The 25279-nt window shown below is 43.6% G+C and overlaps 1 protein-coding gene across 3 annotated transcripts in view; it reads right to left on the reverse strand.

The window, feature by feature from the left end:
• Nucleotides 1–25279, reverse strand: part of PLEKHG5 (pleckstrin homology and RhoGEF domain containing G5) — an 834379-nt gene that overhangs the window by 255724 nt on the left and 553376 nt on the right. For all 3 annotated transcript variants that reach the window (XM_069240015.1, XM_069240016.1, XM_069240018.1), the window contains one exon: nucleotides 5089–5191. In XM_069240015.1, the coding sequence (XP_069096116.1) occupies nucleotides 5089–5191 (103 nt within the window). The remainder of the gene's footprint in view (nucleotides 1–5088; nucleotides 5192–25279) is intronic.

Genomic DNA, 25279 nt, shown 5'->3' on the forward strand with positions numbered 1-25279 from the left:
TCCTCCAAAGTTGTAATCAGGCCCAATGTCTTGTACTGAGGCCTTAAGTGGATCAATAATTTAAGGTTGACAATAATATACAAAATGATTCCATTTAGCAGCATCACACTGTCTACTTGTAGATTTATGTGCTTTTTTAAAAAGAAATTCCATACATTCAGAGGGAAATGGTAAGTAGCCAAATTCCATGGCTTCAGGAGCCATATCGCAAGATTGAGTGTCTTGGGCTTTGGATGTCTGATTTGACCTCTCTTTCGAGTCAAAAGATCTGGTCTGTTCGGAAGTTTTTGATGTGGAACCACAGACAGATCCAACAGTGATGTATACCAATGCTAACGTGCCCATGTGGGAGCTACAAAGAATCATGGGTAGCGATGTTTGCTTCAATTTGCGTATTAGGAACGGTATGAGTGGGAGAGGCAGAAAAGTGTAAGCAAATATCCCTGACCAATTCATCATAGAGCATTGCCCTTGGATTGTGGATGTAGGTATCTGGACCCGAAGTTTTGGCATTTTGAGTTTTCTGTGGTGAGCTGCAATAATTTCTTACTTTCTTTGTCTGGAAGAGGAGCATCACCTGTAGACTGACTATTGTTATGTTTTCTTGCAACACTTACAACTATGGAGTCAGGCGGTGCTTGTGATTTAGTGATTTTTTTTTTTTTTTTTTTTTTTTTAAATCAACCCTAGGTGTGATGATCCTTTCCTTGACAGTTTTTAAAAAAAAATGTGTGCGGCATGTCTAAGCATGCCTTGAAGCACAGGGGGACATTAGTTGTCAAAGTATTAAACAAAACATCCTCTACAATGGGAACTGTATGTAATTGTATGTTGCGATACGCAGCTGTTCTAGCTATCACTCGATTATAAGCAGTGGTATCTTCAGGGGGAAGTGGTCTTACTGGGTATAAATCCGGGCCATTAGAGAGAATGGGATCGGGATCAGGATCATATAGATCTCATGGGTCTTAAGTCATCCCTAAGAGGTGATGTTGGTGATGTTTGTGGAGAGAATTTCATAGAATATAGAGTTGGGGGTGGTGGGGTAGAAGGAAGGAAAGGAGAATGTGGTGGTGAAGGCTGTTCTTTAGCCTTTTCCTTCTCCTTAGAGACTTTCTTAGGAGGAGGCCCAGCATCTAAAGTCTTTTGAAATGTAAGTGTTCTCTTAATTGTCACAGGAGGGGAGGTTATGATTTTTCCTATTCCCTTTTGTATGTGAAGTTTGCGATGTTTAGCGTTCATGGCTTCCAGTAAAGGTTCTATGTCAGATGACTCCTCAGTAACTGCAGACTGCTTACTGCTGTCCATTTTCGGTTCCGAAGGTTTCGACACCGAATGCTTGACCCGAACCGAAACTGTTGGCTCAAAAATTGGTCTTCTGTATTTTCGGTGTCGAACCCGTAGGTAGGCCATCCAAATTAATTATTTTGGCTCCGACCATGGCCCGAGGGCAGTGAAGGACCGATGACCACTGAAGAAGTCTTTTTAATTGTCTTTGTTTGGTGTGATGTGACTGATGTACTCACATACTGCGCCAGTGGTATAGACTGGCTGTCGACATCCGAGTCTCGATCCAAGTCAGAGTCTCTAATGGAGAACGCTGTGCGTTGTCCTACATCTTCCAGCACATGCTCTTCTCCGAAGATGTCAGGTATGTCCTCTGTAAAACTTGGACGCCATTTATAATTGACCTCGTTCGGTCCTGAAGAGTCTTCTTTGATCAAAACAATCTACAGGCATCACAGGTTTCTTCTCTGTGTTCCGGAGACAGGCAAAGATTACACACCAAATGCTAGTCGGTGTAGGGAAACTCAGAGTGACATCGAGGACAGAACCGAAACGGAGTTGTTCCATCAGCCTAACGTTCTTCTACTACAATTCGTTGAAGTAGGCCCAAGAAGGTTGTAGACACCCCTAAGAGCGTCAAAACGACCCCAACAATAGAAATCGGATCGACTAGCGAAAGTATAGAATACGCAATTGAAAACTATACCGCCATATGTAGAAAGGGAGAATAAAGTTCAGAAGATACCAAACCGAGATGCACTAGAGCAAGAGGAAACACGCTGGAACCCAATGGTGGAGAGAAAACAATCTAACAAAGGACTCAATGTCCATGCGCAGTATCACCGAGAGGAGGAGTCACTCGATCTCGTGACTTGAAAATATTCTTTGAAGGAAAACAACTTGTAACACTCTGGGCCCAAAACTAGATGGCAGACTTATGCAAAACAGCTACACATGCCATCGAACATATATATATATACACATCAAACATATATATATTTAAATTAAAAAACTTTGATATTATTGCAGGCCTGAATTAGTAGAAAGTAGGCAATAAAATTCAAAGCCGTTCAAAACAGGGGTCTAAAATTCATCTGTCCTGGGGCCCAAAAATTCTTAAGACAACACTGTTACTTCTGAGAACACTTCACCTGTCCACACCTTACTTGTGACCTCATTAACCACTGCCCTTTCCCTGTCTCCTTCCAGGTGTAGGTGGACACTTACTGCACTCTATGCGACTTGTGTGTGACTGTGCTATCAAGGCTAGGAGAACAGAATGTGATTAAATACATTTTCCTTTTCCTCAAACAACTACAATGAGAGAGAAAGTAGCTTTGGAGGTAGTAAGCCAAGGCCTGGTTGTAAAAGTGACTTCGCAGACTGACAGCAAAATCTGTAACTATAAGGTCCAAAACACAACACAAAGAGAAAAGGGCTAATAAGAAAACAAGAAATTTGCCTGAATGTGATTAAGATATTATGAAGGAATGATTCCACATTATGGGGGTTATTACAACTTTGGAGGAGGTGGTAATTCGTCCCAAAAGTGAAGGTAAAGTGACGGATATACCACCAGCCGTATTACGAGTCCATTATATCCTATGGAACTCGTAATACGGCTGGTGGTATATCCGTCACATTTGGGACGGATTAACACCTCCTCCAAAGTTGTAATAACCCCCTATGTCTGTTATGAACAGAGGAGCTTGTGGCTTCATGTACAGAATTGGAGAATCCAGTTTCTATCCATAATGCTGACCTCCTAACAGTCAGTACTCAGCATGCCATCAGTACTCAGCATGCCATCACTTACCTGATGCCATTAGCAACTAAACAAGCAGCAGATCCTCTGGTATGTTCCACTATATATCTTTAAGCCACACAAATCCCTGACACATGTGCATAACAGATACATCCATAGCAGCCAGAACGGCTAAGAAGCCACATCTTTTACCGCCACATCTTCTACTTCACGGCAACATTTGGAGCTGTTGGTTCCAATCCTGAGGCAGCTTCGTTGACATTAACCTTGCTCAATTTGTTGATTCCCTTTTGCCTTTTAAACACAACTCTAGCCAACAATCCCAAGGTCAACAGGCCCCGAACCCCAGTGAAGCTGCTTACTTCACTGCGCAGTTACCCACCTTTCGTACGACCTAACTAGCAGGTAAGGATGGCTGAGTCACTGGATCCTAAGGGCTATGAGGTCTCCAATAACCCAAAATTGGACTGACTGGATCTCAGTGAAGAAAGAAACAATCCAGGACAATTATGTGGAGAAGGGTCTTGTTACTCAAGCCCTTGAAGTAAGCTGCAGGAAAAAGAGGGTAATTTCATATATTTTACCTGCAAGTCAAATGCAAGGAGACACCACATCCATTCACAGAGGACTGGGTTGGGAAATGGAGAAAAGGAATGCCACAAGGTAAAGGAATGCAGGGGGACATTGAGTGCATGATGATGTCAGTGACATTATCAAACGAGAACAGTTTTGACTACTGACAAAACAAATGTACAAAGTCTTATGCTATAAAGATTGATTTACAACCCCAACAGAGACTACAGTCCAGGGGACTATTTTGTGGGTGGAAAAATATGGTATCTGTGCCAAGACGCCAGGCCCACTGCAGGGACATCTGCCAAATATTATTCCTAAACTGGGTTGGAAGGAAGGGGCCATTAAATGGTAATGGCAGAAGCTGTGTGTTCCTCCTCGCCCATAGCTCCTGGATCACTCTGAACAGCACAGAGGTGGGAGATGGGCAGGGGCTTTGCCTTTCTGGTGCCCCACCCACCATCCCATGGAAATACCTTATCCAGTAACATTTCAATTTGCAACAAGGCAGTGCCAGCTTTTCACCTGGTTTTACCAGCAAAGGGTTTCACTACCGGGAACACTGAGAAGCGGCCAGGGCAGGCAGGCGCCTTCCATCTGGGTTTGAGGGTGGAGTCTATCAGGTAGTCCCCACTTCACCAGAAAGGGAGATAATATTGGCATAGCTGATAAGGGGCTGCACTCCTCCACATGTGGTTATGGCCAAAAGTTGTTTTGTCATGCCTCTCTTTTTTTTATCTTGAAATTATACTGTAGTTAATACTAAGGATGCTGCAATATATAGGAGTAGTGACCTTTTTTTGAATGTGTGTTAAATATGCTGCACAACAGTAATTCTTAAAGCACAGGGTGAGAGGCCTGTGACGGCTTTTTCTCTCGACCAACAACGTAAGAGAAATTTACTCATGTAGGTAACATGACACCCTTGTGGGTTAATATAGTAGTAGAAGGATTTGGGACTACTAAGTATCTTTGGGGAATACCATGCATGTGTAAATCCAGGACTTGCAAACAGAGACCAGATAAACGTGTATAAATTGTTTTGGGGAGGGGACAACCTGCACCTCAGTAACTTTGTGTATCAATATTGTATTGCCCAGAAGCAGGCTCAAGATTTTAACATTTCAAAATATTTTAACAAACGCATCCCTTGTACTGCAAGGACAATAGTGTGTGAAAGGCTCAGAATCAGCCATGTTTGGATTTCATACAGAGGTGTGCATCACTGGAGAACATCTCAATATTCATGGTCTACAGACACACGTCTTGTTTGTGAAGAAAGTTTTTTTTTTTTTTTTTATTTATTTTTTTATATCAAAGTCATGTTTGCTACAAAATATTACAACATGGTTGAAAATGTAAACGTCAACAGAGTAACCCCTATCCACGTTATCCCTAAAAGCGAGATATGTGCATTGCTTTCAGCTTGAACTACAGAGGTTACTCCCAAACAATGTACCTACCCTTTCCCATCCATCGACCCGTCATCATCTTCCTCCACATCAGAAGCAGGGCTGGTTCGAGGTGGGCATGACCGTGTTGAAATGTTTCTGGCCAGAATGGAACCTTATATGAGACAAAAACAATACACTGCATCAAAAAAAGTTTCAGATCACCTCTCTCACACGCCACAAACAAACATGTAAGCTAGGGATGTGCACATTTTGTGTAATTTGCTTTCACATAATTATATGAAATTTCTGGGAAATTATGTTTGCATCACACATAATTATGTGAAATGCAACTCCGTCGTTTAGCTCTATATTTTAAGGGCAAAATGAGTCCCTGACACAAAACTGGAGGTGTGGATGCATTGTAACCTAATAATATAGCAACAAAAATCAACTCTCCTGAACAACTGCCTCTCCCGTTCTGAATGATCGCGTTGGTCCAGTGCTATTATTTTGCCGCCATTATACAACGTGGAGTAATGACATAAATTTGTGTAACAAGCATAACATGAAATCCTAAAATTATACAAATTACCCCAGTACATTTGAATTTTTCCCCAGGCCTAAGGTAAATCTGCATAGCTCCTTTTTTGCAAAATGGAGCTTCATGCTCGTTGTATGTTCATCTGAGATAGCTTAATACATTCACAAAACCTTCAAAATGCTCCCGCTACAGTTGTAAGAATCAGAACAAAAGGTCAGGGCACAACCAGACTATAACTTCGAATGGTAAATGCAAGTGGTGCTTCAGGAATTGAATCAACGTCCGGCAAACAGGTAACACTAGATAGTTATTACAGGTGAGCACACAATGGTCAAAATTCCAAACAAGTGACCACATAGAATACAAGTCCAAACAGTAAAAACAGCCGACACGTGTTTCGTCTTCAAGACTTTGTCAAGGCTTTAGCTATATGGATGTATAGAAGTAAAAATCAGATGCAACAGAGTCCCAAGAATCCATTAGGATGATGTAAGTCTATCGATGAGTCGATGATGTGGAGTATAGTAGCAAAGAAGGGCTATGATAAGCCTTGTGTTAATAGAAGTACAACCGTGCCGGTCGCGTCGGTGTCAGTCCCTCCTCGACCTTCTTTGCTACTATACTAAGGCTAAAGCCTTGACAAAGTCTTGAAGACGAAACACGTGTCGGCTGCTTTTGACCATTGTGTGCTCACCTTTAATAAATATTGAGTGTTACCTGTTTGCCGGACGTTGATTCGATTCCTGAAGCACCACTTGGATCTGCCATACAAAGTTATACTCTGGGTGTGCCCTGGCCTTTTGTTCTAATTACACAGGCTACCACTCACTGATTCCAGTGGGTGTTCCTTTGTCACCTGAGGTGGCAGGTGCACAGCTAGCCTGGCACCCACTACTAGCTGTTGTTCGAAAAAGACAATTACTAACGAACATTTGATAAACCTATGTCGATGTACGAACGTCTTTGGCATTATCCACCTGTTTTTGCTGTAATTTCACAGTTGTGAGAATCATAAATGTAGGCCTATGTCTGCCGGCATTATCGGAGAGTTCTGCCTTTCCTAAATTCGGTAGCTGTGCGTTTTAAAAAACAACGGTTTAACTAAATATCCTGCAATTGAGGGCCTGAAGGCAGGACTATGCGTAGTTTCACCAGAATACCCACACATTCCCCACTCACTGGTTCCCTGCAGGAACAGCTCTGCCACCCACATTTAGCACTCACCATCATAAGAATATTAACAATAGCGCCATACAGAGTCATACCACACCAGCCATTTCTAACAGCTACAGTAATTCGTGGTGTTAAGATTATCCAATTAAATCGCACTGAATTTACCTACCTCGGACGGAAAGACCTAATCTTGAAAGGTTTGGAACGTGTGACCTATAGTCAGCAGTGAACTTTCAATTGACTGACACACCTCTGCGGTGAGTCAGTCTTGTTCAACAGGGGACCGATCTGTTATGTGTTTAGTGCTAGAGACATTACTGAAGGACAACCTCCAGAATTTCTAAAGATCGACCTTGCTTCATTATTATTGGCTTCGTCGCAGCTGAGCCTTACTAGAGCACCGTGGGTGTTGGCGAATGGGATGGAGGGGATATGAAGGGGTATGGTCAGTATAGTGGTTTGTCCTCCGACACACTGCATTCAATTACTGAAATGCATGATTATATGATTTGGGAGAGAGTGTCCAATATTTGGCAGCCACTTTTAAAAAGGTTATCTGGGCTATTTAGTTCCAACTAGATCTGGCATAATTTGAGTGAAAACACAGTGAAAAGCGCAGAGTCATTTATGTGTAGGACATTGTTTTTAATGACAAAAGGAAATAAAAGAATACAAGTGAACCTTAGTAGATTTCAAATCCTATGTAAAGTAATGATAACTTTCGTATTAACAACCTTATGAAATAGGCATTAGTTGGCTTTCACTGAAAGAACCATACCATATGCAGTTGATGTACAAACAAATGTTTATTGTCTTTCTGAGAACCTTTGAGAATCATGCTGTTGATCAAAAATAGGTTGAAATCAAACACCTGAATTTTATTCGGATTAGATAAACGTTTGAAGTAAGAAGAGTGTTATTTTAAAATCTAAAAATATTTTTTAAACCACAGAGAAGTAAAGGTGAAAAACAGGAATTTGTGCAGCATAGGAGTAATTGCTCGATTTGAGCCAAGTGGTAATATAGTATAGAAGGTTTCCAAATCTCCTGCTCACCTGCTTTCTTACCTTGATCTCGAGCTTTTATTGTTACAAGACTAATTAAATGAGCCCCAATGAAATGTGTAATATTGCATAATAATTATGCATCTCCCCCCCAGCAACACTAGACCCCTCCCCCCCTCTAGTCACAGTACCCTCTCCCCCACCCCGCCCCCACTTCTGACACAGCACCCCCACCCCCTTCTGACACAGCGCCCCACCCCCCATTCTGACACAGCGTCCCCCTCCCCGCATACATGCGCACACCCACATGCACCACGCATACACCCATTCACCTACACTTACATATATGCATCCACTCACACGCATCCATGCACGCATTCACAACATCCATGAACGCATTCACACCAACATCCATACACACATTCACAACTACAATCATACACACATTCATGCACGCATACTCCAACCTATCCAAACACACTCTCACACACACATACACACTTACGTGCAGACATGCATTCACTCCAACATTCAGACATGCATACAACTACGCATACACACATTCATGCACACATGCAGACACCACACACTCATACATGCACACACAACACCGCCCACCCTCCCATCCCCCTCCCCTGTCGGACGATCACCTTACCTGTTCCAGGGAGAAGGTCGTCCGGCAGGGAACGGGATGGGACGCTTCCACAGCCGGCAGCGCCCCACCAGCAGGACACCGCCAGGCCATATTATGGCCTATAATATGGCAGGTGGTGTCCTACTGGCTGGGAGGGGCCAGTGGTAAAACCACCAGAGCACTTCCGCCTGCCAGACTACTGCTGGATTTCCACCTAAAGTGTGGCAGAAATCCAGCAGTACCCGTGATATGGCGGGTGGGAGACCGCCAGCACTGGCAGTCTCCTGGCACCCGCGGCTTTGGCGGTCTTTATGGAAGACCACCAAAGTTGTAATGAGGGCCTATGTGTCAAGATAAAATTAAGTTTGTGGTGTGCATTATATTAAGGACCAATATTGTTACTCAAATAATAAAGATTAAGTAGCACCATAAATTGTATGATCTTGGGTTTTCAAATCTGCTAGTTTCTCATGGGCGATGGTTCGTTACCTCATTGCACACAACAATGTAGGCTAGTCTTCCATTTAAAAATAAAGCAAAGACTTCAATACCCATCATTCCTTCTGTAAAACTCATACTAAGTGGGACAGAGGGTGGAGGCAAGGTTTATGAAAGTGAGTTTACTCACACCAGTGTCAATTCTCTAAATTGAGGTGAAGAACTAGAGTCAGACGCAATGATGGTTTCTGAGTTGACACACATGACAGAGTTCTCTTTGCCTCTCATTACCCTACTGATCCAGCTTTGCTTCTGCTAAGGAAATTAGCAGGAGTGGGTCTAGAAACTGTTCCATTTGGCAAATATGGAGGGGTCCTTATATTTGTTGCTTCGATTAAAAGGAACTGACAGAAAATCCCTACAGATATTTTTAAGCATCATGTGATAGACCGTTATAGAGATGCGCAAATGAGAATCATTAAAAACTGAACTTGATAAATCATGTCTCCCGTTCCCACCAGATGCTGATGCGAATCCTGCTGAGCAAGGTCCAACCAAAAAGATGACCTGAAAAAGCCTTGAAAAAGTGTCATAACAGTGTGAAACAAGTGTCAGGTACAGAATATGAATTAAAAGACTAAGTACCCCGGAAGCAGTTTCATCCTAAATGATCGGCCAGAGCAGTGAAGGACAAAAAAATATGGAAGACACTCTGCCAAACATAGAAGAGGGGCTTCTGTTACCCCAGCAGGCGAGTCTGCACCCACCTTGGCGTAAATGAACCCAATCAAGTTAATGCAAGCAATAGATATGGACACGTATAAAGAACCATTATAATACACTGAGGAGGTATAGGAGGGTCAAAATGTAGAAAGAAGAGTTATATTGAGGTTTTGGGGATCCAAAGCCACACGCGATTGAAAGATTTCTTATGCATCATTCCAAGGCTCCTTGGCCCCATTGCCACATATCAGGAAAACAGCAGAGGCAAATCTTGGAATTTTTAAAAACGCTGAAGTCTTAACTTTAAACTAATAGTTTCCCGCAAGGAATGGCATAATTCATGTCTATTCAGTTAGTCAGTTGCGATGCAATCACTCATTAATTTCTTTAACATTATGCACATTTTCTATGTGATGATTGCATGCATAAGAGTATGCAAAAGTTTCAGAATGCAGCGTTTTTGCTTTTTGTCTGATGAAAAAGAAACAGCCAGTCACTACCCGAGTGATCAGAAACTTGACTGAATATCTGCGAAGCCTTGATTCCTGTTTGAGTTTATACTGACAGTGGAACGCTGCTGCGGGACAAGAAATGATCGCTATGTAAGCATCACTCCAAATAAAAGGCCCAGATACTGGCTATGGACAGCACAATCCTCAAGCACTCTACAATGGAGCTGATGTTATGTAACTTTCAATGTCATCCATGCATAGCATGGTAAGGACAGTTTTCCATCTTCCTGGTGGGCCTAAATGTACATCAGTTACTTTGGCATGATATAAAAATTGAACACATGCATCTAGCCCACCATGAACTATCGGAAGAGTGAATAGTGAAAGATTACTGCCAAGTTAATATCTGCTGGAGGGAGTGGTGGGAACGGTGTTGCAAGATGTTTGTCGGAGTGCAGGGGTGCGCAGGAGCATGGGAGACTCCAATTTTCCTCCCTGCCCCAGATAGTGGTGGTGCAGCTGTGAGAAGGGTCTACTTCTCACCTGAACTGCAGAAGCTGCAGCTTCCCCACTGGAGATGCCCAAAAGGCTCCAATTTATTGACTGTTGCAGAGAAAAACAAATGATGCCTGTGCTTTCTGGTGTGATCTCGGATTACATAAAAGGGAAAAGGGAATGGAGAATGGGCATAACAAGGGGGGTGGCATGGAAAGGGATTAATAAGTAATGGGCTGGAATAAAAATGGAAAAGTAGAAAGTAAAATTAGGGTAAAAAATAGAAGTTAAGGCAGATAAGGTAACAAAGGATTTTGAGAACAGAGAAGGAGAATAAAAAAGGAGGAGATTGTTATGGAAGGCAAACATCACAATGGCTTTTTCTGCGTTAATTCATTTTCTGACTCGTGCTGCATCTCTGAAGGTGCCCTCGGGCCTTTAGTCAGGTCCCAGCATGTGGCGTACCTGGAGATCTGTGCAGAGTCCTTGCAAGTCTTAGCCTCACTTTAAGCTCACCCAACATTAAAATCATATGTTATCAGAGGGTAATAACTATGTACAAGGCTCTGGGTGAGCAGATGCCTTAATTATGGATCATTATGACCCACCGCAGCCCCTTCTTTTCTGAACTTCGAGATTTACAGGAATCGGTTATTTCAGAGCCGGCTGCTCGCATAAGGAATGTAAACAGTTGTGCTTCGGGCATTCTTGTTCAGATGGTGAAACGGAGGGTGTGTGTCATTGAGAGGGGAGGCACATGTACGCAACAACCACTGGCATAACAAAGATCCCCGGAGAGCAGAGTGTCCCCCGGCTCCAGGGCCCCCACCCTCCCAGCATAGTACAGAGGTCGGAGACCTTCTGAGTCCGGAGAGGGGCCCCCACCATGCAAGTTTCGTTCCGCCACTGGCCACAGACACATAATAAATATCTATGGCAGAGATAAGCACTCCACTTACCTCAAATACCCCAGTAACCAGCAGCCAGGGGTGCACTGCTGCAGGGGCATAGAGAGGTCTTACATCCCGGATTGGTTGATCAAGGAGCCGGTTTTCAGAATGCAGAACGTGCCACAAGCCGTGGCGCGAGAGACAGGGAACCTAGTAACTCTGACTCGTGATCTCAACACGCACCATTGTACTTCTGAGCACCTCACAGCAAGCGGAATCTATGAGCTGAAACCGGCCGAAGATTTGAGAAAAACATGCACAAAAGTGTCCAGTAATTCAGACATCCACCATTAAAAGTTTAAAATGTCGTAAGTGGCCACAATTCAGGTCTGAAACGTTAATTTGGGACCCAGTCATCCTGTGCGCCCTGTACCGATCAACTGCACATCAGACTCTCCATTGAGCACAGTATAGGCGTATTGCTATACGCAGATTATTATACCACGTTTATCATCTAATATCTAAATCCCTTACTTGAGACAGGGAGGACAGACTTGATTAAAATAGAAGGATAAAACAGGCACTGAAGGGTAGAAAGAAGGAAACGATGTATTGAAAAAAATTGGTAAATGAAGGCTTAGCAATATTAGTGTTTTGAAGAGTTCCATGGATGTAGAACCTCCAAACACTGGGATAAAAATGCTGCAAAACTTCATTGCAAGAAATGAAATGGTTCATTCTGATGGAGTGCTGTCTTTGCTGATGGATCTCAGTGATACTTAAAGCCTACTTTTAGGTGGTTCATGGTCCGATTCGACCGTGTTCTGAAGATCTCCAATGACTCCAATCCAAGGTACAACATCTAGCAAATTGCAAAATGGTAACGATATTTGCATAAGTTGGCAGAAGTGCTTCTTGTACAATGTAAACGGAATAGATGTCTTATTTTCGGGTGTTCTGTACTACACTATGTTTCCACTTTTCCGGAAGGTCTTGACACTGTTAACATCATCATGGAAAAACAGAAAATCTATAAGATGTGGGATGTGACTTTGCTGGACACCTGCTTAAAACCTCTTATATTGGGCAACACAGATGACAATTGAGGATAAATAGGACCTGTGGTGGCAACAGACAGAAGAATTTAGCTGGGACAGAGTAGGACGAGAATATGCTCATCCTCCATGTTTGCATGCACTGCCTTAAAAAATGTTCTTAACTTTTTGTAACCTCTAAAGTGCAACTTCAAATTTATCAGTAGCAAAAAGCAATGTAAGTAAATTGAATTGGCTGTGTACAACGACTAATGTGCCACATAATCCAACATCCGTAACATAATCTGCTGATTTTAACAAAAAAACCTTTGTTTCTAGCACAAATGGTTAAAAAATTACCAAAATTGGAGTTACACGTTTTTCTGCACATTGGAAGGCCCGGTGCAAAGCTGGACCAGTCACCTTTATGTTGCTTATTGCTATATTAGGGTGCTAAATTGACACTATTGAGGTGCAACCAATGCTCATGCAGTGTTACCAAGTTTAACAAGCATTTGCAATGCAATGGGTCTCGCGTTTGCTTGAGCTAGAGCTATTAGCGTTGTAAACTCCTAACTGGATTTTTCTTGCCACAAACTGAAATTGAAAAGTAAAACAGTTTCACATAAGCGAGCTGATGGCCGCCATGAGCGCAAAGTAGACACACAAAGAGAAACAGAAGTTTGCTTGCAGTGCAATTATCCATGTAACAGGGTCGATGTCATGGAAAGCGCTCGACTAATGCCCAGCAAGATCACACTGCCTACGAAATAAAGAGAAAAATTAGTCCAGAAACCATACAGAAAACATGGAGCCTCATATGTTTTCAGTAGTTGGCCAGTGCGCTCGAGGGGGGCTAAACACCGGAAAAGACATGAACGTATGCATGCCTTTCACTAATGAAATCAAGCGCATTTTGGAAGGCAAGCCCACGAACCAACCAAACTGATAGGCATGATATGGGCGTGGTTAAAACCCCAGAGAGAGATTACACCAGGGCGCTTTGTGCACTCAACCCTAAAAATGACAAAATAATAAAGTAATAATATTACAAAATGTGCCACATTATGCTGCATAATTTGCCTTTTCTTGCCATATAATGTATTCAAAACTGCTGCATAATTTGGCCCTATCCTGAAACATAATTGGAGGGGCCCTGTTCACAATATATTAAATGCAAAATAAAATAAGGCAAACTCCATTCATCTATTTTGAAGAGCCTTCAATATCTCTCATCTGTTCGACGATCTGAAGATCGGACGTCCTGTCTGAAACTGCTTCTTAAGATTTATCTATGTGCGTCTATTTGCACTGACTTTTTTGAGAGTAGCAACCAGCTCACCCATTCCCATGCCTCAATGTAATCTTCTAAAAAGTATAAAACCTATGACCGATCGTCCCATCAGCCACAAAGAATAATAATTAATGTACAAGCTCTTCTCCAATATCACAAAAGCTTCAGGAACACATGACTGGCATGCTGTATTCCCTCCAGAAGTCATTAAGAACACTACATGCATTGGTGCCCATTTTATCTTTGTCAGAGGTGTACCTTGAGTCTCTGCACCCCATAAATTGGGTCTACAACTGGACTCCACTCCTTAATGCACGACTCGTGTCAGCACATCTGAAGTCCCAGTAACCACAAGCAGTTCAGGAAACAACTCGCACTACCCGAAAGAACATTATGCAAACCAAAGTAATAACGTGAATAAAGGAGAGTAATCAAATGAATAAACAACTGCTGATACATAGATTTCTTGAACTTGTATATGAGAAAGAAAGGAAGAAAGGAAGAAAGACAAGCTTCACTCAGCAGTCAGAGTCCAATCAGCTCAAAGCAGCCCCCCCAAACAGCCTAGAAACCCCAATCCAAACAGCATCTCCTAACCATTAAAGCAGCAAAAAGAAGCTTCAATATTACCACCACTAAGTAGTCACAATCCATTCAGCACATCAATCCGAGCCAAACAAACACCAAATACACGAAACCACCCTGCACCAAAGAGTCATAACCCAACCAGACCCATTAGCCCCATATCAAATAAGCAGCATGTGGCTCAAGGGTGCTTCACAAAATTCAGACCATGATACTAACTTGGTACATCTTACTAAAAAAAGATACATACAAAAACGCCCACTCCCATGATATGAAGTAACCAATAACCTTTGAAAATGAATTAACTGCAAATCAGATTACAGTTTCACTTGGTGCAGTGACAGAAAAGTTCCCTGGAACTTATGGAGAAAATCTATTTAAGGGCGTACAGTAGAACAGCTGGGAAAAAGCACCCGAGAGACACTGGTTGCTTCTTTCTTTGATAATATTTTGGAATTATATTTGAGCAAGTGACCCCCTATTTTCATTAATGAAAAAAGCACATAAGCATCTGCAAAGCTTTCACACCAGAAGTAACTCCTTGCTGAACCACGTTTCTTAACTATTTTTGAGTGTGCAAGTAACGCAATTGAAAGCTAGGATGCAAGTTCAATATGTGTTCATGCTTGGACCTACTCTCCTTATTCTAGAACCAGCACCCCAATGAAACTAGTTACTTCTGCCCTTTCATAATATCTTGGAGATAACATTCCAGAAAGTAACCCCCTGACCTCTTTGTACTTCACATGCAACTCCGGATGTCCGAAGAATAAGACTGGCCATGACTTTTGCATCTTCATTATACATCCATTCTTTTTGAGTGGGAGGGCAATATGCCATCTAGATCAGAGTTTCCTTGTTTATGTTGGCCCATCCTCTAGGATTTCTGGTCACTGCATCAGGAAGACAGCACACAAACATTCCCATCAGTGGAGGAAAAAAGGAAAGAGAAATACTGCATCAAGCTCAAGAGCGTTAAAGAATAATGTCTATGTTTCCCACTTCCTGTGGCTATATGGAATCTACGGAAGTTCTCAATCACTGATGTGCTCATTCCAATGCAAGGGTTGAGTGAGACCCCTCTAGTACTCTATTGAGACCGTGAACAAATAAGTCTTAGAAGTGCAATAAAGCAGACTTTAAAATCATAAAGACCACCAGACACATACACGCTAACCTAAACATGCATGCTCAACTACGCCCCCATCTTTGTCTAGGCTTACTTTGAGCCTTTATTCCACCGTACTAGTGGCAGGTCCTGTTTCAACTCATGTACTTCTTTCGTCCCCACCGGTCCAGCCAAAGAACTAATGTTTCTTTTAATGTTATCCCTGAGTTCTTTGAAATACTCCTGTGCGGTGTGTAGTCATTACACAATAACAAATGATTGCATGAGGGCGACACTGATGCATGCACAGAAGTTATGGGGAACCCAGACTCAAACCCAAAATCCGGCCGACTTTAAAGGACCAGAAGAATTGTGCACCAGTGACACAGTAAGCAAGACAAAGGCACAGAGGAGACTCACCATTGCTCCCCACCAGATCACCGTGGTACACCACTTCTTGAGAACGGCTTCAGCTGGCGAAGCCCATCAGACACTGTAAACCAAATCTGCAGTAGCGCAAGAGGATTGATTATAGATCAAAATGGCTCACCTTTTTCCATAATGCAACCGAACACTGTATCTTAAAATATACTTTCCATTGGAAAGGAAAATCAGTGAGCATGGTGCCCTGGTCATCAGAGGCATACTTTCCTCCAACGCGTGGAGATATTGCTAATCAGGCCCTTGGTGTTAATAATCTGCAGTGTCACATAGTGGGGGCTACCTTCACACCGCAAGGTACTGTTGTAGTTTTGCAAGTCCCCTCCATTTTATGCGGCGCTCCGATGACAGTAGATTCTAACCTGAGACTAAAAGGTGGAAATGTTCTGCCACCTCCTTCCTCTCAAATAGGGAGATTCATCAGTGCCAAAGACTAAAAGGCATATCCCCTCCCCCACCACCACCAAAAACGAAAACTGACCGCTTTCCTTCAGCCAAACGGACCTGCTACCAACGGGAAACACAAACCGGAACTGCACTGCCATCAGAGCACAGAAAATGGGAATTAAGGGATGAGGTATGGGTCGCACAGGGTTGGTATGCAGCCTCACTCAATGCTGTTCTGCAACGAAACGGGAGGTCACGAGTGGGCACTCACATAAAATGATTAGGAAAATATGAATTTGGGGAACTGAACACTGAAACATCTGCAACGAGGGTGTGGATACACTGGGGCTTCAGCAGTGAATTTACCTAAACGCCTCTAAATGCGTCCTACCATCATTTCCTGAAGTGTGGCATTTACCCTCCTCCTATTCATTAGGATCACAGGACGCCACGGTCACCTAAGCTATGATTGTGTTTTGATTTTGTAATAGATTATGCCATGTGTTCTCTGTTCTATTCAGTTACTATATTTTGGTGTATTTGTTTAATATTTTTGCCCACTAATACGTTCTTTATTTTTATATAGTGCTAATTTCACTTTTTCTACTATTACAATTCTTTGCTTAATGTAAGACTTTGTTTAAAGTGAAATCATCTTGGAATACAGCAACACATGGCAAAATAAAGGTTTCTGCCTCCCTTGTCCGAAAATTCAAGAAATATCTGCACAAAGGTATTTTGTGAAGCAAAGCCCATTGGCTGTTAACAAAAATGAAACATTTATTTCCAGAGATCATTAGGTGGGTACCAGTAACAATCGTCTAGCCATCTGCACCTCCACCTCCACCTCTGCAGTTCCTCCAAAACACAGAAGCTCTTTACATATATATTTTTTCCTCACAATAACTACAAACAAATCATTTCAAGATAATTTTACAAGACCAGAACACCGTAAGACTTATCTAGTGTAATTCCAGGTGACTACTATGTCTATATCCATATTTCTGATATCGTCTCTCCTATTGCTTCATGTCACTGAAATTTCAGCAATAAAGGGATTTTTATTTTTTCGTGTGTAAAATGACTGTGTACAATACTACAACGAAGTGCTTTTGATAACTTCTACATTTTGAATATTGTTTTTAAAATATTTGATTTATATAGTAATTGTTTCCCATACAGCAACTGAAATGAGGGGAAACTGAGTTACTAATTGTAGATCAAAACTATGAATAGTGGGGTCATGTGCAGCCATAAACATTGTGGGCAACACACCCAGCTCTTAAACCGTGTCTTTTGCTGCATATCTCAGCCCAGCATTACCATCATGTCACGCTGGAGCAGAGGGTATCAGGCACTGCACACAGTAAATGTCACCTGTTCTACTATGAAAATTGTTTGAAATTGAGGCGTCAGATGTTGCAGTTATAAGTGATGTGTGCATCAGCTAAATACTTTGCCAGATTAAAAAGCGACACTTTGTACACCCCTCCCATCGATTTTTCATAAGAACCCATGGTGAAGCTGACTTGACCTCCTTCCCACTTGGTGAAATTCTGGTGTTGTGGAACTTTCTACTTTGATGATTCAGAGGCATCGCAACTCAAGCCAACCCACATCTGACATAATATGTACTCCAAGGTGGATTCTTGAAGCAACCCATCAGTGACGAGGAATGTGGCAGAGTGGTCATCTGCAATGTCTCTTAGGGCCTGAAGTAATTGGCTGCTGGCTGGGTTACAGACCAACAGTGAAGGAAGATCCAGTGAAAAAGAACATGCTTAATATTTCTAAAGTGAATCTGGAATCGTGGTAGAGGGCAATAAACACACTGGGGGTGATTCTAACCTTGGCGGGTGGCGGAGGCCGCCCGCCAAAGTTCCCCCAACAGAATACCGCTACGCGGTCAGAAGACCGCCGCGGTTATTCTGTGTTTCCCGCTGGGCTGGCGGGCGACCGCCAGAAGGCCGCCCGCCAGCCCAGCGGGAAACCCCTTCCCACGAGAAAGCCGGCTCCGAATGGAGCCGGCGGAGTGGGAAGGGTGCGACGGGTATGTATTCTGTAAGCAGCAGCTCTGTTTTATAGTTTAAGCCTCAACATCCGCACCTAAAACTGTTGAAAAGAGCTGCCAATTGCAGCCGCGGCTCGCGGGAGGGGAAAAGGGGCGGAGGGGCATGTAGCGGGGAGGGTGGGGGTGGCACCCCCAAAAAATGAAAAGATAAGGAATATAAAAATTAGCTTTTTAGCGTGGCACTCCAGCCACTCCGCTCTGCTCTGTCGCTGCAGGCATAGGCTCCCAGCCTGCCTTGCGGCCAATCCTAGCGCTGCTCAAAGCAGAGTTAGGACTGGCTAGGAGCGCCCAGCCAGGGTGCTCCCAGGCAGACTCGGAGCCTCTGCCTCCTCTCTCCAACCTGGCAATGCAGTGCCGGGTTGGAAAGACCCTAGTGCGCATGTATGTTTGGCCGGCCTGAGAAGAACATACATGCGCACTGAGGAGGAATGCCTCTGTCCCCATCACGCCAGTGGCGCCGCCCACTTGTATAGTAAAAACATAATAAAGTGAGTTTATTATGTTTGTACTACAAAGGTTTTGCAGCTCCAGCTGCTGGTGGAGGGGTGGGAGACGCTCCTCTGTCCTATCAGAGCCGCCACCCCTGGCCAAAAGTGGTATTACTAGCTTATTCCCTTTTTCCTTTCTTTTACTCTACCAGGTTATAATAGAGTCCTAAAACCTTAAGGTTATGATTCACCACTGTCTTTTAGCTGCATGCAGAGCACTAAAAAACCCTCTGTGGTATATCAGAGCTATACATATGCAAATTGTTGATCTCCCTTCACTTCAGTAGCAGAAGTCAATAAAATTGTAGTCACTCAAAAAAAAGCCCAAATTCTGGAGTTAAGCCCAAAGTTTGAAAAAGATATGAGCAATAAAGAATGTTCAAACATAACAAAAGTCTTAGCACACTGGCCGGCAAAGTTTGGAGAACTTCTGGACTTGTTTTCATTTTCCGGCACTTAGCAGGCTTTACCTTTGATCAGAAGTGCATTAATATGTGACTTTAATGTGCTGACACTGTGAGAATGTATATGTAAGGCATCTCATTGTGGGAGAACTGAAAATTTCACCAAAAGAGCAGTAAAATACATGAGAGACGGCCGAGGTGTCTTATGGGGCTGCACCTTGGTTACTACAGCAGATCAAGTGCTGGCCCGGCTGGTAGTGCAAGGCCTTAAAGCACCATTGTTATAACCTGGATGAGGGCACAGGACAGAAATGGTGAATGCATCTGAAGTGCAGTACACAAAATCACATCTTAGCACAAGAGCATCCTTCTGCCCCCGTTTTCCTCCTTAGAGGTTAGTAGGGACCCAGGTGAAAGCATGACAAGAGAAAGCCCCAGGGAGGAGGGGGTGCATGATAAAGGCGCTACAGCGAAAAAGTTCAGCCAAATAAAAGTGAACCCCTAGACTTGGCCACCATGGTGGGCGATTTTAAAATAAACAACTCACAGGGTGCGGGAGCCCGATACAAGGGGCCCAAAGGCAATCCTGCTTCATTCGGGTCGAGCAGCGGTTCCTGCCCGACTTGGGAGGGTGGTAGGTGAGCACAGGAAAAGGTAAAACTCTGTGGTACAAGGGGCTAAAAGGGGAACAACTGGCACTCTGCCGTCTCAGTGATGCCAGGCGGCAGAGCCCGCAGTGGTAAGAGAAAGAGGAACCCATTAACCCGGAGCAAATGGACCAATGGTAGCATGTTTAAGTCAGGAATCTGAGGGGTGGAAGAAACTGGTTAAGACTAGGGTGACCATGCGTCTCAGATTTGCCAGGACAGTCCCAGTTTTTCACCAACTGACCCAACAGATTTCAGTAATTTTGGGTCAGTTTGTGTGAAGATCGACTGCAAACAGTGGAACGTTTTTATGTGTTACAAAGCGGTACTAGTTAGCAGCTCTTATTAGAAAGCTATTTCAATAACATATTTGATACTGTGTTTAAAAACTGACCTTTTTATTTGTTTCTTTGGTGCCTCCTCTGCCTTACTTTGCCCCTCGGGCGATGCTGCATTAGACCTTCTGCTTTGTTTTGCGGAATGTCCCGGTTTTAGGCTTTGAAAATCTAGTCACCCTAGTTAAGATACCTCTTTATCAGTAATGAAGCCAGAAATCCGAAATATCTAGGAATCTGTACAGGACCATGTGAAGATTGTTTGAGATGAGGTACCCACCTGTAAGCAGCAACTTAGTTTGTAGGAATAAAAAACTGTGGCCAGTATACCTCGCAATACGTCTCCGATCTATGGCAATCCTTATTAAAGGGGCAAAGATGGGAGTGATAGCCGAATGGCACGACTGCACAGGTTATGAGGCGAGCCCCCTTCACAACCCACAGCTCTCGCCTTCTCTCACTGCCTCAGTAGCTCAGACCTCATCAGATGGAGACAGTTTCATTATCTACCTTAAGGTACTGCCCTAAGTTCCGCAGCACGTGCATCTCCATTTACAAGAAATCCAAAAGGCAGCTTTCGGTTCCACTGTTTGATGAAGTGAAATGTACAGCACATTATAAGAACTCGGGATCCTGAAAGCAGAAATGGCTTCGGTGTCCTTGCCTTTGCCTTTATTCTTTGCGTTTATTTCTTAAGATGAAAATAAATCCAGTGTCACAAACTGAAAAATAGACTCTGCCATGATAAGTCACATTTTCCAGGAGATGAAAAGTAAGTCTTATAAGGCCTAAACCGCCGTGACCTTCAGATCCCCAACTCAGTCAGGCAAAGTCTAACTAATAACAATAAATAACTTCTGCCGCCGCAGAGCAAAGATGACCACGTGAGTGGAAATCCAGGGATGACACTATACAAAGCTTCAAAACGCCCAAAATATCTGAGAGACTATTGTGGACAGTACTTTGAAATGGCTTAACTGGTGCCTGGTCACCCGGGGGTCCATTAATTTACTTACCACAATAATTAGTTCAGGCAGACGGCCCTGCTTCATTCTCTAGTCCTGTTTCAGCAGTGCCGACTAGGGCACCTGTAGTCTCTCACTACGCAAAGAACAGTAAATCATGATTTGGAATTGGTTGTTAAAGTGCATTTGAAAGCATCTGATCAGCTAATCACAACCAGTAATGATAAGTCTTGCTTTGTGATACACTGCCCACCAGAATCCTTGGCTATGGGAGGAAAGCTTGCGTTCCCCCATCTGCTGAGTACCGTGTCATTCAGCATCGTGTCACTGTTACTTTGGTCATGTAAAATCAGACGGGGGGAGCACGCAGCCATCTCACAACTGATATGGAAGGAAGCATCCCCTGTCTCAGGAACTAAGAGAGACAAAGCGATAGGCACAAAATCACACAATTAGGTCAAGTTGGTAAGACAAGAATTGAATCTAGACAATACAGCTATCAAACCAAATATCTTTATGACTTGTATGATGGTCAGTACTCAGAAACTCACTTTGGGCATTAGAGTACTACTATTATAACCCAAGTCAGTATGAATGGATACAAACTCTGCACACACCCGTCCAGCATGTTCACTGGTTGATTACATGAAGCGCCTGGCACAAAGAATGGGTGATGAAGTGCTATACTATGACCATTTTGACAACGCACTCCCAGTGACAAGTGTGGTACATCTAGTCTTCCTCCTGGAAAATGCCTTGTCTGCTTTTAAACAAATAGGAAGTGACAGTGCCAGATAATCAATAAACACAGAACAGAATACTTCATTGTAGTTTTACGAGAAACACCACCAATTACCTTTTAAAAAATCTCCATGCTGATACTTTATGGTAAATTAGATTTCAAAAGTCAATGCGTAGCTAGATTTCGTATTTGACACTAATAAAGATAAAATCAAATTTCAGCAATAAACTGAATTAGAAATTGTTAGAAATGGGGTGTCCAGTTGGCAGTCGGTTTGCACCCTGTCCAAGTAGGGACCCTCACTCTAGTCAGGATAAGGGAGATACCCGCTCAGATAACCCCTGCTCACCCCCTTGGTAGCTTGGCACGTGCAGTCAGGCTTATCTCAGGAGCAATGCGTAAAGCATTTGCACATAACACATAGTAATGAGTGAAAACACTAGAAAAGGACACCACACCAGTTTTAGAAAAATAGCCAATATTTATCTATGTAAAACAAGACCAAAATGATAAAAATCCAACATACAGTGTTAAAGATATGAATTTAGCAAGAATTACTAAAAAATACAGTTCCTTGAAGTCGATAGCTCCACCTGCGGCTCTCACGGCATCGTGATCAACAAAACCAACAGTTCCGGCCAGCTGTGGCGTCGCGGGCCAGCCATGGTGTCAGGGAGACCCTCAAACAGTACCTTTGGAATTGCAGGGAGTCATGAGCCTCGTGGTGAGCTCCGAAGAGTGGCTTTGCTGGTGTTGTGGTGTCGGTTCTGGAGTTGGTGAGGGGGTCGTTGGGCCCTTGAAGTCACACGCATTGCAGATCGAACTCCGGGCTGATGAAGTCAGGAGCGCTGGCTTGGATGGCATCGGGCTGCGGTGCAAAGCGGGACAATGCGACGTGCAGTGCCTTGGGTCACAGTGCAGGCAGCGGCTCAGTGACTGTGTCAGCGGCGTCTGTGAGACCAGAGCTGCGGTGTGAAGTGGGGCAGTGCGACATGCAGTGAAACAGGTAACGGTGCAGACAGCGGCAGCATCATTGTTGAATCGCTGTCGTCGGTAGGCCCAAGCCGGCGGTGCAGGACGTGGCGGTGCTTCGTGACCCTCACAAGCGGTGTCCACAGGCCACGGTGCAGGCAGGGATGCCTGATGAGGACAATGGAGTCGATGGTGCTGGCGTCGGTGGACCAGGGCTGTGGTGCAGGATGGGACAGTGCTTTGTGTACCTCATGAGCGGTGTCCAGAGGCCGTGGTGCCAGTGCCAGCAGGAGCGGTGTCGTCGGGGATGCACAGGCTGCGGTGTGAGCAGGCGATGCCGGAGTGCGGGGCCAACAGGTCGCGCGAGCAGCGGCTCGGTGAAGTCATCCTATGATGGCGTCGGTAAGACCAGGATTGTGGTGCAAAGCGGGGCAGTGCAGCTTCGTGCATCGTCACTAGGTAACGGTGCAGGCCAGCGGCGTCTTTGATATTGTTGCAGTGGTTTTTCTCCTTGAACAGCACAAAACACACAGTTACAGTGCTAGTGAAGAGGAAACTAAAGTTTGATATCCCTGAGACATCCAACATGAAGCAAGCTCTACTCCGAGCCCTTGGAGAACTTTCTCAAGCAGGACACACAAAAAATTTCATCCTTTGCACTCTTTTCAGGCAGAAGCAGCAACTGCAGGCCAGTTCAGCAAAGCAACACAGCAAAGGGACAGTACTCCTCCTTCAGCTCTCCTCTTGGGCAGATTCCAGAAAGATTCTAAAAGTCTGGGGTTCTGGGTCTTTTTCTTATATCCCGTTCTGCCTTTGAAAGGCAAAGTCTCAAGTGTTTGTAAGATCCTTCTTTGTCCAGGTCAGGCCCCGGACACACACCAGGGGGTTGGAGACTACATTGTGTGAGGACAGGCACAGTCCTTGCAGGTTTAAGTGACCACTCCTCCCTCCACTCTAGCCCAGATGGCTCATCTGGATATGCAGGCTACACCCCAGCTCCCTTTGTGTCACTGTCTAGAGGAGAGGTGTGAACAGCCCAACTGTCAAACTGACCCAGACAGGGAATAAAAAAAAAGGCAGAGTCACAGGATGGTTTATGCAAGAAAATGCCTACTTTCTAAAAGTGGCATTTTCAAATTCACAATCTAAAAAACAACTTCACTAAAAGATGTATTTTTAAATTGTGAGTTCAGAGACCCCAAACTCCATATTTCTATCTGCCTTCAAAGGGAATCTGTGCTTTAAATTACTTAAAGGCAGTCCCCATGTTAACCTATGAGGGAGATAGGCCTTGCAACACTGAAACACGAATTTGGCAGTATTTCGCTGTTAGGACATGTAAAACACACCAGTACACGTCCTACCCTTTAAATACACTGCACCCTGCCCATGGGGCTACCTTGGGCCTCCCTTAGGGGGCCTTACATGTACCAAAAGGGAAGGATTGGGCCTGGCAAGGGTGTACCCTTGCCAGGTCGAATTGGCAGTTTAAAACTTCAGACACTGCAATGGCAGGACTGAGTTATGTTTACAGGGCTACTAATGTGGGTGGAATAACTAGTGCTGCAGGCCCACTAGTAGCATTTGATTTACAGGCCGCAGGCACCAATAGTGTGCTTTACTAGGGACTTGCTAGTAAATCAAACATGCCAATCAGGAATAAACCAATCAACAATACAATTTACAAAGAGAGCATATGCACTATAGCACTGATCAGCAGTGGTAGAGTGCCCAGAGTCCTAAAGCCAACAGAAGCTGGTCAGGAAAATTAGGAGGAAGGAGGCAAAAAGATTGGGAATGACCCTGCAAAAAGGGCCAGGTGCATCAGTAATTATCAAGTCTCCAACACTTAACCCATTATGCTCTATACTCCTGGTGTCTGGGCTTTTCACAATTTCTTCTTTATCTGATAGATCTTTCCTAAATTGTAGGGCAGCATGCAATATGGCCAAAACTGGTATGACTTAGCCTTAGACTTACAGTTAGCATTAACCGATTACAAAAGCAGTCCAAGTGATCTGCAAACTGTACATGAACGTGATACACGGGACACATTATCCAGAACAAAGTGTGTTTCCAGTTCATACTGGGAAAATAATATCAATCTATTTCTTTAATAAGGATTTGGTTCTGCATAAGAAACATTCAAATGATGTACCTGAAACATAACACAAAAGAAACAAGGCCAGGTTGACTGCTAAAATGAAATTCCTTCTTTTCAGAATGTTCTATTTTTCTCCATGTTAAATTATCAGTTTTCGGAAGCCACCTGGACATGGTCACTAAAAAGTCGTACATGTTCTTCAGCAAAGAAGACACTCAACCATACTGCATGTATTTGTCCAGCTGTCCTTCATTGGAGAATCAAGTTTTTAAAACGTTTATGCAGAGAAGAAGATGTGTGAAACATGACATGAACAGTCTTATTGGTTTGATG

Source organism: Pleurodeles waltl, chromosome 6 (genome assembly GCF_031143425.1).
Source record: "Pleurodeles waltl isolate 20211129_DDA chromosome 6, aPleWal1.hap1.20221129, whole genome shotgun sequence".
NCBI lineage: Eukaryota > Metazoa > Chordata > Amphibia > Caudata > Salamandridae > Pleurodeles > Pleurodeles waltl.